The following is a 14,895-nucleotide window of genomic DNA, read 5'->3' on the forward strand; positions in this document are numbered from 1 at the left end:
TTGATGTAGTTATTGGTGTGGGAGAAAACCCTGCACAGTTTGGGACAAGAGAAATACACTGATAGACCTGAGTTGTTCTCCTAGAGAAGAAAGAGGTGAGAGAAATACAGCAAGAAAACTGGGAAGATAGATACAGCATTGAAGGCCTGGACAAGGACTTCAAACTCAGTACTGAGCAATATGGACCAGAGATAGAAGAAAGCTGACAAAAAAGTGAGATTAAGTAGAAAGAGAAGCTCAGGGGGAAGAGAAGAAAAAGACAATCTAAAGGAAAAATGGGAGGAGAAAAATACTTGAAATAGGAGAGGAAGTGGGTTACAAGATGAGAAATGAGGAGGTGAAGCCATGCATACAAGAAGACATGTAAAGCAAAGGCAAAACCATGTGCATGGATGCAAATATGACCCCTGACAGAAAAACTAAAGAGCATCAGGTTTTGGTATCACAAGTCATCCAGTAGCTCACAGGCTGTTTGTACCCTGACTGTGTGTGTTCATGGTACTGTTTGAATGCAGGAAAAAAAAAAACATGTAAGCATATTTAAAATGTCATGGCTTATTTTATTTTCAGCAACATAAATGATGTCCTTAAGATAAGATAGAAAAAATCATAACAAGGCAAATTGAAACAGGCTAGCAAGGATGTAAAAATGGATTCTAGATACTAAAAATAGGTAGTATTCCAGATCACCTAGAAAACAGCTCAGAGAAAATCACACAGTAAAGAGGCAGTCCAGTTGAGGTCATTATTCTTAAAATGTTTATTAAAATCTGCCGTATCATTGCTGGTATGTCACTGTAACATAATAAGACAAACCAGGAGTCAAATTCTATTTTGGGAACCATACAGACTTGAAAATCCAGAGCTGGTTATCAGAAAGTTCAACAAAACTAAGCTCGAGCTTGAAGAGGTTTATGAAAATTCACAAAAGCTATCAAGGTGTAACACAGATTGCCTTTACCTCTCTAACTTATTTCATCAAGCCAGGGGCCCACAGAAGAAAGAATATCTTCAATTCCAAACAAGCACTCCCTCAAATACGGGTTTAGAAATCCTCACACAGAGAAATTCTGTAGTTACTTGACTTCTCCTTGTCAGAGTTACTACAAGATGCAAATATTTCTTCTTTGTTACTTAGCTTCAATGTTCAAGCAGCATAGAAATTCTGTGGGATTCCTTTCACACCCAGCCCTGTTATCTGTTTAAAAAACAAATAAATAAAAGGGAAGAAAGAAAGAAGATAAATCTCCAACTGAGTACAACAGAAACATTCAAAAGTTGTACAACAAATATCATAGCAAACCAACCCTACACTGAGGGTGTCCTGTCTTGAGAAGAGCTCAAGAAGAGTCATAATATGGAGTTGGTTGGAACATTTTAAGATTAAGTTCTTCAAGATTATCAAGCAATACTCAATAATTTTGTAAATTTATGCATTACCTTTGGCCCTTACATGTGGTCCCTCTCTCCATATTAACCAAACAGGTTATAGTAACTTTTAATGTTCTTTGCCCATGCAAGACAAATGGGAGTTATCATTCTCTTCTAGACCTGGAGGACTGAGTAACAGAGGTAAGGCAAGGCTCATAATGACCTTTTGCTATTTAATTCTCCAGCAGGCTCCTAAACATTGCTGCTTAAGAAACCTTATCAGTTCTTGGCTATAGGAAATCTGCTCTAAACACTGCTTTCAACTAGAAGGTCCCAGATCCCAGATTAGATCCCCATCTCTCCTGGAAAATGTCTTCATTCTATTGCCAAACTGATAATACAGTTTGGTTTTTTTCCATTTCCCCTCATTTACAACCTTTCCCTTTCATGCTATAGTCAATTATCAGGGAATGATGGCTATTATTGATTAAGAAATGCATTTTGTTCTCCCTACATACTTTTTGTTAGTGGACAGGAAAGTGAAGAGAGAAACATGTTTCGTCTTCAAGAACCCTGAACAAAAATGTGGTTTATCAGTTTCTCAAAATGTAGCAAGTGCTTTTAACAGAATATTAAAAAAAATAATAATTCCAAAAGTTTTGAGATTGGAATGCAAAGCTTTGCACTGGTGAATTTAAACATTAATTTTTTGAAGAGCCATCGGTGCTGTAAATATTTAGGTACCCTGACACAACTAAAAAACAAGAATTAAGGGAGTGAAATTTTTTATTAAACTCTAGGAAGAGATAGGAGCAAGACCCAGTTCCTTACAGTGTATTACAGAATATGCTATACAGAGCAATATGCTATACAGAGTAGACCCAAATCCACCACCAGCTGCCTTCAGATCCCAAGCTGGTACTGACTTTGGCTAAACACCATATCAACATTTTGTCTTGCAATTTCTCCAAAATCTTCCTTACAAACAGTTCAGCAGCCACACAAAAGCAGCCGTGCCTGGACCAGAAATAAGCAACAAATCTGGATGAGCACATTGTGTGAGCAGGATGAATGAGGACAGGGCTGCTGCAGCCCAGGGGCATCTCGCTACCTGAGCACGAGGCTTGGCAGGTCAGACAAATAGAAAGAAAGAAAGAAAAATCTGATCACCTTGAAAATCTCTCCTGCATGAGGTTCCTTGGCTAAGGCTGTCTTGTCCAGTCCATCATATGCAGAAGTGACATACATTTCTGAGTAGTCTTTTCCACCAAAGCAGCAAGAGGTGATCCTCGGAGTAGGGAGCCTCACAGTTTGGATTCTTTTCCCTGGGGAAAAAGTGCACAACTTCTTCCTAATGTCCATTTTTCTGGGAATCATGTCAACATTAATTGTAAGGGCACATGATGCAGATGTGGCATTTACTCAGATGTGGCCTGGGATGACTGTATTCCCTAACAGTGTTTGCCACTTAAACCTATAAACCCTGAGATTTTTTTCTTTCTTAATTACAGGTTTATAATGTTTCTCACAATACTTATGCAATGCAATTCCTTTTCTTAGTGGCATTATTAAGTGTTATGCATCAGCAGACTGTGGGAGCAGGGGTACCCAGCACTGGGAGGCAGCATGGGGAGCATCACATCTCTCCATGTGATTAGAGCCTGGACCAGTGATGCTCACAGCAACCCATCAGGAAGAAACAGGCTATTAACAAAGCTTTCTTACCTCACCTTCAAACCATTCCTCCTGGCTGCCCTTCCTCTTTTGCTCGTGGCACAGAGGTGACCCTCAATATGCACATCCTGGTGGAGAGGCCTTACCTGTCTCTGGGTCTATACGAATGATCCTTCCACCATCAATACAGGCCACCCAGAGCTTCCCTTCTGCATCAATGCACATCCCATCAGGCATTTGCTCCTCCTTTTCTAGATGGTACAAAAGTCTGGGGCAGGCTGCAAGGACAATCAAAAAGATGATGTCACATGCACTGGTACCAGCTCTGCACCAGATCCCAGTCTAACATCTTCCGTGCTCTTGCAAACAGGTAAGAAGTTCATTTTCTCTGACAAAGTTGTGCTGCAAAACATATGCCACATATGCACTTCACAGATGACTTAAAAGCCTAACTCATCTTGGCAGAAACAAGACCCCAACAGAGCCATTGTGGTCAGGATTACATTGAATTAGAGTCCCTATTATTTTAACAAGAGAAAAAAAATACCTCTGTCTCTCTTGTTAAACTGCTAGTTGCCCACTATACCACATCTGCTGACAGCACAATAACTTTTCCTGGGCTTTCATGGTTCGTGGAAGCCTGGGCATGTTTTTATTAGCAATAAATCACATAAGTAAGGACTTGGGATTAAATGTTGGTAATAAGCAATCTCCACCCACTTAAAGATTAGGAACTTTACTTTTTAATGGACAATGACGTTTTGGTTTAACCAGTTTTGATTAAGCCTGGACACAAGCTGCCAGCACTCTAGGCTGCAGTACAAATGGGTTGGTGGGCATATACAGGGTCTGTGGGGTGGTGCCCATGGGCAGCAGTCTGCTCTGGCCTCGGTGCCTTATGGCCATTACACAACCCAAAAATAGACAGACACCAGCATAAAGCCAAGGCCAGAAAACTCAAACTCACTATGTTGTTGTATTTAGGGGGGAAATGGTGCATTAAATCTTCTCTAGAAAACTCATCTCCTAAAATCTGTAGAATTAGATAGCAGAGAAAACTGAAATGCGAGTAGCTGTAGTTATTTTGTATAATTTCCACTCAGGATTAATCAAAGTCCATACTGATTAGAGTACAAAGGCAGTTCAAACATTTAAATTCCCATGGAATATAATGGATGATATAACAGGATATAACAGGTTTTGTGATTCAGCACAAAAGTATACCACAGAGTTTTGAAATGAGGTTGAAATGAAATTTTAAAAAATCCATTTTGTTTTGATTTAAATTTCCCTTTATGTGGCTATTATAATAACTGTCTAGGAACTGAATTTAAGTGAAATCTGCCAGACATCTGAAGATAATTTTAATTACAGAACTGGGAAACTTCAGTCGTGATGATAACTTGATTTTTAAAATACATTTCAGTGACATACCTGCGTGCTCATTCTGTATTTGTATTTATGGAGCTAGCACAAAGAGTTCCAGTAGGTGGCACTCAAGAATAAATAGCATCCTATAAGCTAATTCTATCTCCGCAGAACGAACTCCTTCCTTGCAGCTCCTGGAACATGTCTAAATAGAAACTATCTATCCAGATGAAAGTAAGCTGAAGGCTTGTCCTTAGACAAATACACTTGGGTTGTAACTAAATGAAAAAAACCACAGTCAGCCTGCTGACAAGCTCCAACCAGCAGATATGAGATCTGCCAAATAAATCCCTGAGTATTGCGTGCCCAGGTCTCGCTGCAGGAAGAGCCTTAGTGCTACTTGCCACCCAATTCAGAAAAGCGTGTGTACCGATGGTTCCAGTCTGCACATCATAGCTGAAGGCATGCACAGCGTATGTGAGGCTGTCGATGTGGAAGAAGGTCCTGTGGTCCAGGGACCAGTCCAGACCATTGGAGATGTCCACCTGGCCTAACTGTTTGATTACCGAATGGTCAGGGAAAAGGGTATAGAGAGCGCCTTGCCGCCTCGCTCGGACCCCAGGTGCTGTCTCTTCAGCCATCGTACCTGAAATGGAAATGGGACCACCAGTTAGAAAGTAGTTTTTTCCTCGTGCTTCATAAAACCTCCTCTAAGGGGAACTAAGAGGTTCTACGGAGAAAGCAAACAACCAGGTCCCATCGGTCCCCCCTTGCACCAAAAGGGCAAGTCCTTTCTTTCTACGAGGTTTAAGTCACGGGCACCAAAGACCCAAAGGAGCACACACTAGAGACAGATTTTGCTCATAGCAAAAGCCAAGATGCTGGCAACCATCATGTGCTCCTTTTGTTATTGTTCTTTATTGCAGGCTACTTTCAAAATTTAAATGGGACAGAACCTTAAAATACAAGCGATGTAATCATAGAATCATACAGTGGCTTGCGTTGGAAGGGACCTTAAAGATCATTTAGTTCCAAGACCCCTGCCATGGGCAGGGACACTTTCTACTAGACCAGGTTGCTCAAAACCTGGCCTTAAACACTTCAAGAGAGGGGGCATCCACAGCTTCTCTGAAAACCTGATGTAAATCCAGAAGCAAGTGGTGAATACTACAGAAATGAGATTTTTTTTCTTAATAACTTTATGCCTGAATGTTACACTCATTATATAGTTTCTCATCCTTTCTCTTCTGGAAAGGAGACAACTCTGCAGCAACAGGAAGCACTCAAAGAGGCATTTAGGCCTTCTTTTAACTGTGACAGATATTCTCTGTTGTTTTCTCCCCTTAGAAGACATGAGCTTATTTTTCACCACTCTTTTACTGTTGAAAGCATTGATGCACCACACCACTAGAAATGGGTGTGCAAAGAACATTTTTCTCTCTCTCTTGCCTTTCACTCTAACAACACATCAGCCCTCAAGTATGACCATGAGTCAAATGAGTTTCATTATTTTTGGCACATTTGAAATAAGAAAAAAAAGGCTGGATGAATGGCAAAACAAATACAGAGCTATACTCTCTCCCATCAATCACTCTCCACTTCCAGTGTGGATCGCTATGCTTGGCTCATCAGTTGTATGAGAGGAAAATAAACCACAGGGGGAACACAGCTGCATTTTAACCTGAAGCAAAAGTCCCTCCTCCTTTCAGGAGGCCAGGTATCACTCCCCACATCCCTGCTTTTTATCTGCTGACCTGGGAGGCTGTACATGAGGGGTGCAAGCTGCAGTGCATCTTCTGCTCTAGGAACCACATCTTCCTCTACATCTTCAGAAACCTTCACCTGTATGAGCCTTTCACCAGCTTTTCACCTCCCATTTAGGCAAATGTTTGAAAAACATTGTCTGCCAAGTAGAAGGGCAGCCCCTCCTGTAGAACATCCCTTGTATACAGCCTCTGTCCTCATTTGGGACAGAGGATGTAGGGGCCCTTGTCCTCCTCCAGCAGGCAGTAACCATTCACAAAACAGCTAATGCTTGCAATGGTGATTTACGTGGGGAACTCAATGGAGGAATTGAGAACACGGAATTAAATGCACTATACTAAATACACTGTAGTTATTAGTTCCTCTTTGCTCTGGGGGAAATTTCTGCCAGGAACTTACCAGCAAAAAACCTCCCCTTTGGATCCACTTTCCCATCATTGAACCTGTTGTTCGGTTTATCTTGCTCAAGCTCAAGAATGGTGGTGACCTCCTGAGTGTCCCAGTCCAGACAGGCAAACCTGGTCCCCAGGGCAATGATGTAGCCCCCGCACTGCCGTAACGCCACTGAGCCAACACGGGCATCTGTGGATGAGAGGGAATGAGAGACAGGCCTTATCCCTCCCCCCACCCCCTCACTTCAAGCACCTGGGCTTGATTGGAACATTCCTGAATCAGGAAAGGCTGAGCTGATGCCAAGATCCTTCTCCCCCTGTGTCCTGGTTTGGGCCAGGATAAAGGTGATTTTCTGTCTTGTATTTTTGCTTTCAGCTAAGTCTCTTGTAAGTAGCTGCACTTGCTGAAATTAACAGCAGGTTTCTCAGACAGTGTCTGTTTCTGAGACTGATAACATTTGATGTTTATAGTTACAGCCAGAGACTGGTGTGCAGAGCCAAGGACACTGCTCAGCTCTGAGGAACATTTTGCTCTCCAGAAGGAGAGAAGGAGTAAAGAGGTCACACCTGAAACCCTCCTTTGGGGAGGAACAGACAAGATAGATGGCCAGAACTGACCAAACAGAGTATTCCATCCCATACACATCATACTCAGTATAAATTTAAGCGATCACAAGGGTCAAACCCCTTCCTGCCCTTCCTGCTTCCCCTTCTTCGCCTGTCCCCATTTGCTTCAGAATCCTGGGAGGATTCCATCCATTCCTCTGCCTATGGTCCTGATCCGTGCCAGCCCATATCTGTGTGTTCCTGCCTCCAGCTCCAGACTGCTGCTGACCCCAGGAGTCCAGCCTGGACTTTCCCAGGGCTGCCCTGCAGCCTCGGTGGTGACGTGAGAGTTATTGGGGAAGATGGGGGAAGGAACGTGGTGTCAATTTTCCTGTATATTTGTATATATTTAGTAATTTTTCCTATTTATCATTACTGTTTCATTAAAGTTGTGTAGTTTAGTTTCTAACCCAAAAGTCTCTCTCCTTTATTCTCTCTCCTTTCTTTATCATGGAGGGGGGGTGGGATTAATAGAGAGCATCTGTTACTGGGTTTAATTGCCAGGCCAGTGTTAAACCCTGACACCCCAGGATCATTCGCACATCTCACCGACACTCTGTTCTCTAGGTCTTTCCACCTCCTGGGCAGACACAACCCTTAGGATTGTACCTTTTCCTCTGGAGGTCCCAGATGAAATATGCCTTCCAATTGGAGCCTAGAAAGGCTAACACATGCATGGCCCTCCACAGTCCCCTCTGCTTGGCTGGCTTAGGCCAGGCCATGCTTAGCAACATGTCACAGGAGGACAGAGCATGTGGCTCTGTGGAAAGTGAGGGAGAGCACTGTGCTGTGGGGCTTCTATGAGGAGTGTTGGACAGAGGAGGACAGAGAAGGCTCCCAGGCTGAAGAGGTGAGGACAGACACTTACCCACAGACACAGTCTGCACCTCGTTGGTGATTGGGCTCCAGCGGCAAACTTTCTGTGAGTTAATGTCTACATAGACAAGTGCGTTCTCTCTTTCTTCCCAGACGGGGCACTCTCCCATCCTGGACTTCTCCTTCACAACAGATTCAATTTTTATGGAGGAGCACATGGTCTGAGGGGAAGAGGGACAATAGAGGGTTCAATTATAAGTGCTCAAATGCATTCTTCATACTCAAGATGCTTAAAATCAGAGCTTATAAATGGCAAAGCCCCCCAAACCCCCCATGACAGAGTAATTTAAGAGGTTCTTACAACATTTCCATGGCCTTATGACTGGAAGTGAACTTGATGGACCAAGGATTCTCCATAGCAAACCCCTCTTTGGCTACAGACTTTAAAACAGAGCTGCTGCTGAGGCACTCACCTCTAGGCAAGAAAGGGCTGGGGACATTGCCCTGAGCTGGGACCAAGCCAACCCCACAGCTGGGGATCTGTGATACCGAGGGTCAGCCAGACCATGGGGAGGGACTGCTGCCAGCAGTACCAGTGGGTCAGAAACCTTTTTGTGGAAAAAACAAGGCTCTGCTTATTAATACAGATGCACTGACTTGCTTTGTAGGGAGATGTATACACACCCATAACTGGGTGGCTGCAGTTTGCTACCCAGGCCACTATAAATCACGCAGCTGTTCCCACACAGAATCAGTGTGAACATGCAAACACTGGGAAAGGTTCCTGCTTTTGAAATACTGTTGCTTTGTTTTCCCTCCAAGCGTTTTCTCCTCATCACCAACCTGACCACTCCATACAGGGCTCCAATCCCTGCCACAAAATCCAAATTTCTCCCTGTGTCAGGCTGCGGGGTGTAATAAACCCTCTTGCTGCTTTGGAGGCAAAGCCACCTATGAAACTTCCATCCCAGGTGCCTGCTCCTGTCTGGGGAGTGTTGATACCCCATTCCTCTGTCCCACCTGTAGCAGCATGTCCATGGGGACAAGGTGCCCAGTGCCACATCTTTGTGTCCACACCACCTTTGATGCCCTCCAAAATGAGTACCTCTGACCCCTGGGCCTACCCTATCCCAGCCATGGTGTATGGGATGTGACCCATAACCTCCATTTGGCTCTTGCAAAAAGAAGGGGCCCTCTGGCTGCCTCCCTCCCTTCATGGCTCATGGAGACACCACTGCTACACCCCCGGCCTCAGCCCACTTTTTTTCCACAGATCTGAGAGATATTTCCTGGGAGGCAGCCAGTCCCTGACACAACACTATTCCTACGGGATTACTGTCTTCAAGTGGGCATTGTTTCCTAGTAGGTGAGGTGGTGATAAAGTTTGCAGATAATTAATTAGCCCTAATGCGCCTCAGAGTACGTGGGAAGTGCCTGCAACCTCACTGAGTGGAAACTCAGCCAGGGCTGGGGACCCAGGATCTTCCCCACTCCCCTGCCCCAGGCACACATGGCGGGGGCCACACAGCCAAGGTGAGCTCCAAACCCATTTGTCAAAGATATCCTTCTCCCTTCCAAGAAACATGACTATGAGAGGCCAGGCAGTGACCTGCTCCAGAGCAGAAAGTCTCCACTGCAGATGAGGATATGCAGCAAGATGCCAGGAAAACCTCCTATAAAACCTGTTAAGCCATGCTGGAGCTGGAGGAGTGAGTTTCTCTTAGGTTAAAGTTTTGTGTCACGTGGCTGCCAAATTTGGGACCCAAGGCTTGGGGGCACAGCACCAACTTGATTGTATTGTGGTCTGGTTTCCCACAGGAAAATGGGGTTCAGCAGCAGCCCGACATCCACACGGCTCTCACAGAGGCAGAAAGACTCCAGGCCTAAAGCAGATGGTGTGTATTTATCTCATTGGTTGCTCCATTGACCCAACCAAGCCTTATTATACCTTTGTCTTGTGCAATTTATAATAAACCTTCCTCATCCCACCAGCCCTCTCCTCATTTACTGCCCCTTCCCCAGCTTCTGCAGCGACACAACAGGCCCCCTGGCAGATAAACCATGGTGAAACATAAACCATGGTGAAACACTGATTCACAGACCTGTCCTGCAGGCTGTGTGAGGAGTACACACTCACACCATCACCAGCTCCTTCTCAAGGCAGAAGCAGGGGACAAACCAACACTCCAGCACCAGCTGCCTGCCTGCCCCTCTCACATCCCCCCCCTTCCGATGCTTCGGGACCTGTCCTGTCCCACAGTCTCAGAGCTCATCTACCCTCCCCAGCTCCATGTTGAGCCTCAGCATCCTTCCTCTTCACCAAAGAAATAGCTCCCCCATGTCCCCTCAGCTGCAGGGCTTTTTTTTTTTCCTCCTAACAGCTGAATCTTTCAGCTCAAATTTCCCCCATTTTTAAGAAGGAGGGCAACTAGAAGGGAAGATTTATGCCTAATTGGCTGGGTTTTCTCTAATTTTTATAAGCAGCTGAAAATGGAGGCTTTTAATGGAAAGGGTCATTCAACCCTAAAAGGCAGCACTGCCCTCCAGAAGAGTCCATACAAGCTGACAGGGATGCAGCCCTTGGTCTCTCACCCACACCCAGTGGTCCCACCTCCTGCCAGCACCCTGTGGAGCTGCTTAGAAAGCAGCAGAATGAATGCAGCATTGCAGAGGGAAAAATGAGGAATTGAACCCCAAAATTCCTATTCAAAACATCACAGCTCCACCATTCCCCAGGCATCCTACCTTTTCTGCACCTTCTTATGTTGCATTTCTCATCCTGCTTGCAACAGCACTGACCCATCAGAGATGAGTACACAGGAAAAAAAAAAAGAGCAATTCCAAACAGAAAGTACCAAATCCTTCTGTATTCTCTCCAAACAAACTTCCCAAGGATGAAAACATCACATCCACCCTACCTGTAGCCTCTCTGCCACATATCAGTAGTGTTTTAGCCTCCTGGACTCATGCCTAAACACCTCACAGAAAGTAGGGGTGACACCAGGTAACACCGAAACGTTTTCTAAGTGAAACTGTTTGAAGTTACCTGAATTTGGAGACTGTAAGAAAAAATTCCCAGTAGGAATGAAAAAATAATATTAAAGCATCCAGTCTGCTCTAAAACCTAAGGCTTCCTTCTGATATATCTGAAAATAGCCTTCCTAACACCAATCCACATCCCTTTTCAAATCATCTTAGCAAAAAAAATGGTTGTTTTGGTACGCCTAAGATACAGGTAAAATGCAAACAAATAACTGGCCTTAAAAGGTTTCTTTGCTGTTTATCTCCCTCTCTCTCCTGTGCAAGCATAGATAGTTTCATTTTTAATTCCAGGATAAGCTTTGACTAAGCAGGCAGACAGCTAAAGTTTTCAATATGCATCCAGTGAAACAACCATCTGTGTAAACAGAGGAATCTCAAGAACCTTCTTCCCCTCAGTCAGACAGCTAAGTATGATCCAAGCTGGAGGACACCTATGTGAAACTCAGCAGTTCATCACAACACACCTGCTAAGGAAAATATTGCAAGACCTGGGCTGGTGTCTCTTTTCCAGCACTGGCCCAATGAAACCAGCTGCTGTCTTCAGCCATGATTAAAAATGTGCAATAATTGATGTTATCTGCATGGAACAGGTAACCTTTTACATTTTGGATTCAGTCAGCAGTCACATGAATGATGAGGCATGGACCAAAGCCCTTCTGAACGGTGTGGTTCCCAGTGCCAGTAGTGGAACATGTGATAGGGAAAAATCCTTGCTCAGTATTTTTCTCCTGTCATGAGAGTGGGAGAGGGAAATTGGGATGTTGCACCATTCAGTCTCCTTGAGGGCTAGACCAGTCATCCCAAATTTAGGGGCAAATGAACATCTCAGGTGATAGAAAGGGAGGCTAATAAAAAGATGCAGGGGAGGGTTTTGTAGTATGAGTCACTTTGAATCACAAGGGAAAAAAATATGCTCGTGATTAAGGCATATTAGCATCATTAAGATTATCACAGCTCCAATTCCCAGATGTGCCACAGCCTTCTTGTGTGCAAGTTGCCGCCTTGGCAGAGAGCTGTGGGCTGCTGTTTGCAGCATGTACAGGGAAGGACTTTGGCCAGGGAGCCACAATGATTGACACAAATGCTGCAAGACAGCAATCTTGCTTAGCTGTTCAGAATTCCTTTTTTTTTTTTTTTTTTTTAGTTTTTTTGTCATTTACCATTTTTTCGCCTGTGGGAAGTGAAGGTGGGAGATTCCAGGTGTCTTCTGCTACTCAGCCCTGCCTAGCAGAGATAGGGGACAGCAGGGGCACCCCTCCAGCAGCTGGTCCAGCAAGCTGGGGACAAAGACAGGCTTGCACTGGGGACAGAGTCCAAGCTGGGCAGTGAGCCAGAGCTACCACCAGCATTTTGGTGCTGAGGCACCTCTCTGGGTCCTGCCTGTGAGGAGCCAAGAAGGGAGGCAGATTACTGTGAGGCAGGCACCGCTGCCCCTTCCACAGTCAGCCAGGGCAGAAGCTGCCTGGGAGGAACTGGCCCCAAACCAGCATGCATTTCTTTATTCATGCAAGACTCTAATGACCATTTTAATTTGGTGTTCAAATGATTCACAGGATTAACATTTTTTCCCAGATAAGTAAATAGGTGAGATAGAGCTAGTATTACCCTATCGTAGTCACCATCGATTCCAATTCGGAGATTAAAAAAATTACAGCCCAAAGCCAGAAACAAATTCAAATATTTCTAGCAAAAAACACAGTAATATTTCCAGCTAAAACTCCTGCCAAGATTTCTATATTACAAGCAAAGTTGTGAGTGCCTTGAGGACGTTTCTCAGCTTTCTGTGGGCTCACAGCCTGAGCAGTCAGCTCTACTCCCTTTCAGCCTGAACCCTCTGTCTATGCTTTGGTCGCACCACATTTTTCACATTACTCTCTGCTTTCCTCTTTTTTAACCAACAAGATAATTCCGAAGAGAGGTACATTTTTTTTTGCCATAGCATTTTCAGCTGGAAAACATATTTGAAAGGAAATTTCTGATCTAAGATAATTTTAACTGCTTTCATTTAAGAAGCGACTGGTTCTCAAGTGTGGGAGGAGGGGGGAAAAAGAGGTCTTCTTTTTTTCTGCAAATTATTTCCCAAAGCATTTTTTTTCTAAAGGAGTTTTAATGGAGAAACCTACATTTGTCATTCAGCAATTTTCTTTTGGTGACTTGACTGACTTCCCCACCACAGGCTGTGGCAAAATAAAACCACGTCATGGACAGGGATAAAGCATTCGCCTCGCCACAACAAAAAAAGAAAAAAAAAAAAGCATACGCTGCTTTCCTGGCAAGCGGCAGCTCGGATGCAAGACCATGGGTGGCACTAAGCAGGACAGCAGCTGGGAAAACACTTCCAGAGCATGTCTCTCTAATTTACTTGGGTGGCTTCAAATGCTCTGTGGACACCCCCCACCACGTTCTGCACTGTCTCTTATTCCTTCCCCGCTGACTTCTGAATGCCCAGCACAAGCATCGCACAAGCATTTCCATATCCCCTGTGCCTACCTTTCCAGAAACTGGTCACTGTAGGAGACATACCTCAAAGGCTTTGTAGATGCTGTTGATGCATGGTGTAACCCCACAGCAGCAGATGCGTGTTTCTGTTCCTAGCCAGCCAGATATTAATTATTTCCACAACGTACTGAGCCAGCCACGGCCATGTACTTTATATGTTTCTAATGTTACTGGGTCACAAAGCAGGAATTTAAAGCCAAGTTGCCAAAGGCAGCCACACATCCCTCTACTTCTGGCTGAGACTCCACCGCAGCATCTCTTTCTAGGGTGTCTTACCCTCCCCCTTCCCACTGCTTTGGTCTACTCTGATGAGAATCCGAGCACTTCTTTTTGCAGTCCCTAATTTTTATCAACATAGTGTGGTTTGAAGATTGTTATCAAGGTATTAATGCACCACATATATTAATGTGGTATTTAAATATTTTTGTCTTCTGTTAGCTCCAGGCTTGCACTCAGACAACAGCTCTGAATTTGTTCCTGTGGTTTTACAACCATTTAATAAATCCATCACTCCCCTCTGCTTTTCACAGCTCACATTACAGTCGTGTCACTTATTTCCTTGGGGGCTCCGTCCCAGCTTTCATTACTCTAAAAACTCAACTTTGCATAAATCCCTGATTTCTTACAGTCATTCCTCACCTCTAGTGTCATGTTCTGTGGCTGCCTCCCTCTTGGAGACAACCAGAGACAGGGTTAGAGCTAACAAAGACAGCACAGTTATTAAAAACCCCAGGCAGGCACAGGTGTAGCTACTCACTCCAGCGGTATCCCACTCGGCAGTGCTGTCCAAAAGCGAAGTCAAGGCTTATCTTCTCTTGGCTTCACCCTTTTGTAGGAAGGGTGTGTTCCTTCCCCAGCACCTGAGATGGGAAGAATGGGAGCTCCCCAGGCAGTCAGTACCGCCTGCTTTTTTTTTTTTTTTTTTTTTTTTTTGGCAGAGTTATTTTGCCAGCAAAGGATTACTTGACTTTTCTCCAGCTTGGGACATTGGAAATAAATACGCTTCACCTCCAAGTATAGATTTTGGTCACGAGGGTGAAGAAACCCTTCTGGGCACAGCAGCTGCTCCTCCTGATACAACCTTCCCTATCATTGGGTTTTTGCTCAACCCTGATTGAAATCAGTGCAAGTCTTTGATCCAAAGAGGTGAGTGCCACTAACAAGCAAGGGATTAAACAAAAGCCAGGAGCCTTACCTAATTGAGGGAACCGCTCAGCCCTAGTTTGCCAGATCCAGCTCTCTCTGTCATGGGACTTGAGTCAAAACACACCAGCAGTGCCTGTCTGGGCTCCTCCGGGCTGGGGCGCGGGAAGAAGCTACAGGTTCTGCACCGGAGGCTGCGGCACGGCCCACTCCCAGGGCA

General features: G+C 44.6%; 1 protein-coding gene across 1 annotated transcript; it reads right to left on the minus strand.

Annotated features, from left to right (window-relative positions):
- Positions 1 to 1,147: 1,147 nt before the first annotated feature.
- Positions 1,148 to 14,348, minus strand: LOC103532348 (regucalcin). The gene is made up of 7 exons (XM_008498094.2): positions 14,290 to 14,348; positions 8,044 to 8,212; positions 6,577 to 6,759; positions 4,844 to 5,059; positions 3,192 to 3,323; positions 2,542 to 2,696; positions 1,148 to 1,198 (listed from the first exon to the last, which is right to left on the minus strand). Exons 2-7 carry the CDS (start codon positions 8,207 to 8,209, stop codon positions 1,148 to 1,150), a joined length of 903 nt encoding a protein of 300 aa, XP_008496316.1. The 5' UTR covers positions 8,210 to 8,212; positions 14,290 to 14,348.
- Positions 14,349 to 14,895: the final 547 nt, after the last annotated feature.

Source organism: Calypte anna, chromosome 1 (genome assembly GCF_003957555.1).
Source record: "Calypte anna isolate BGI_N300 chromosome 1, bCalAnn1_v1.p, whole genome shotgun sequence".
Classification (NCBI taxonomy): Eukaryota; Metazoa; Chordata; class Aves; order Apodiformes; family Trochilidae; genus Calypte; species Calypte anna.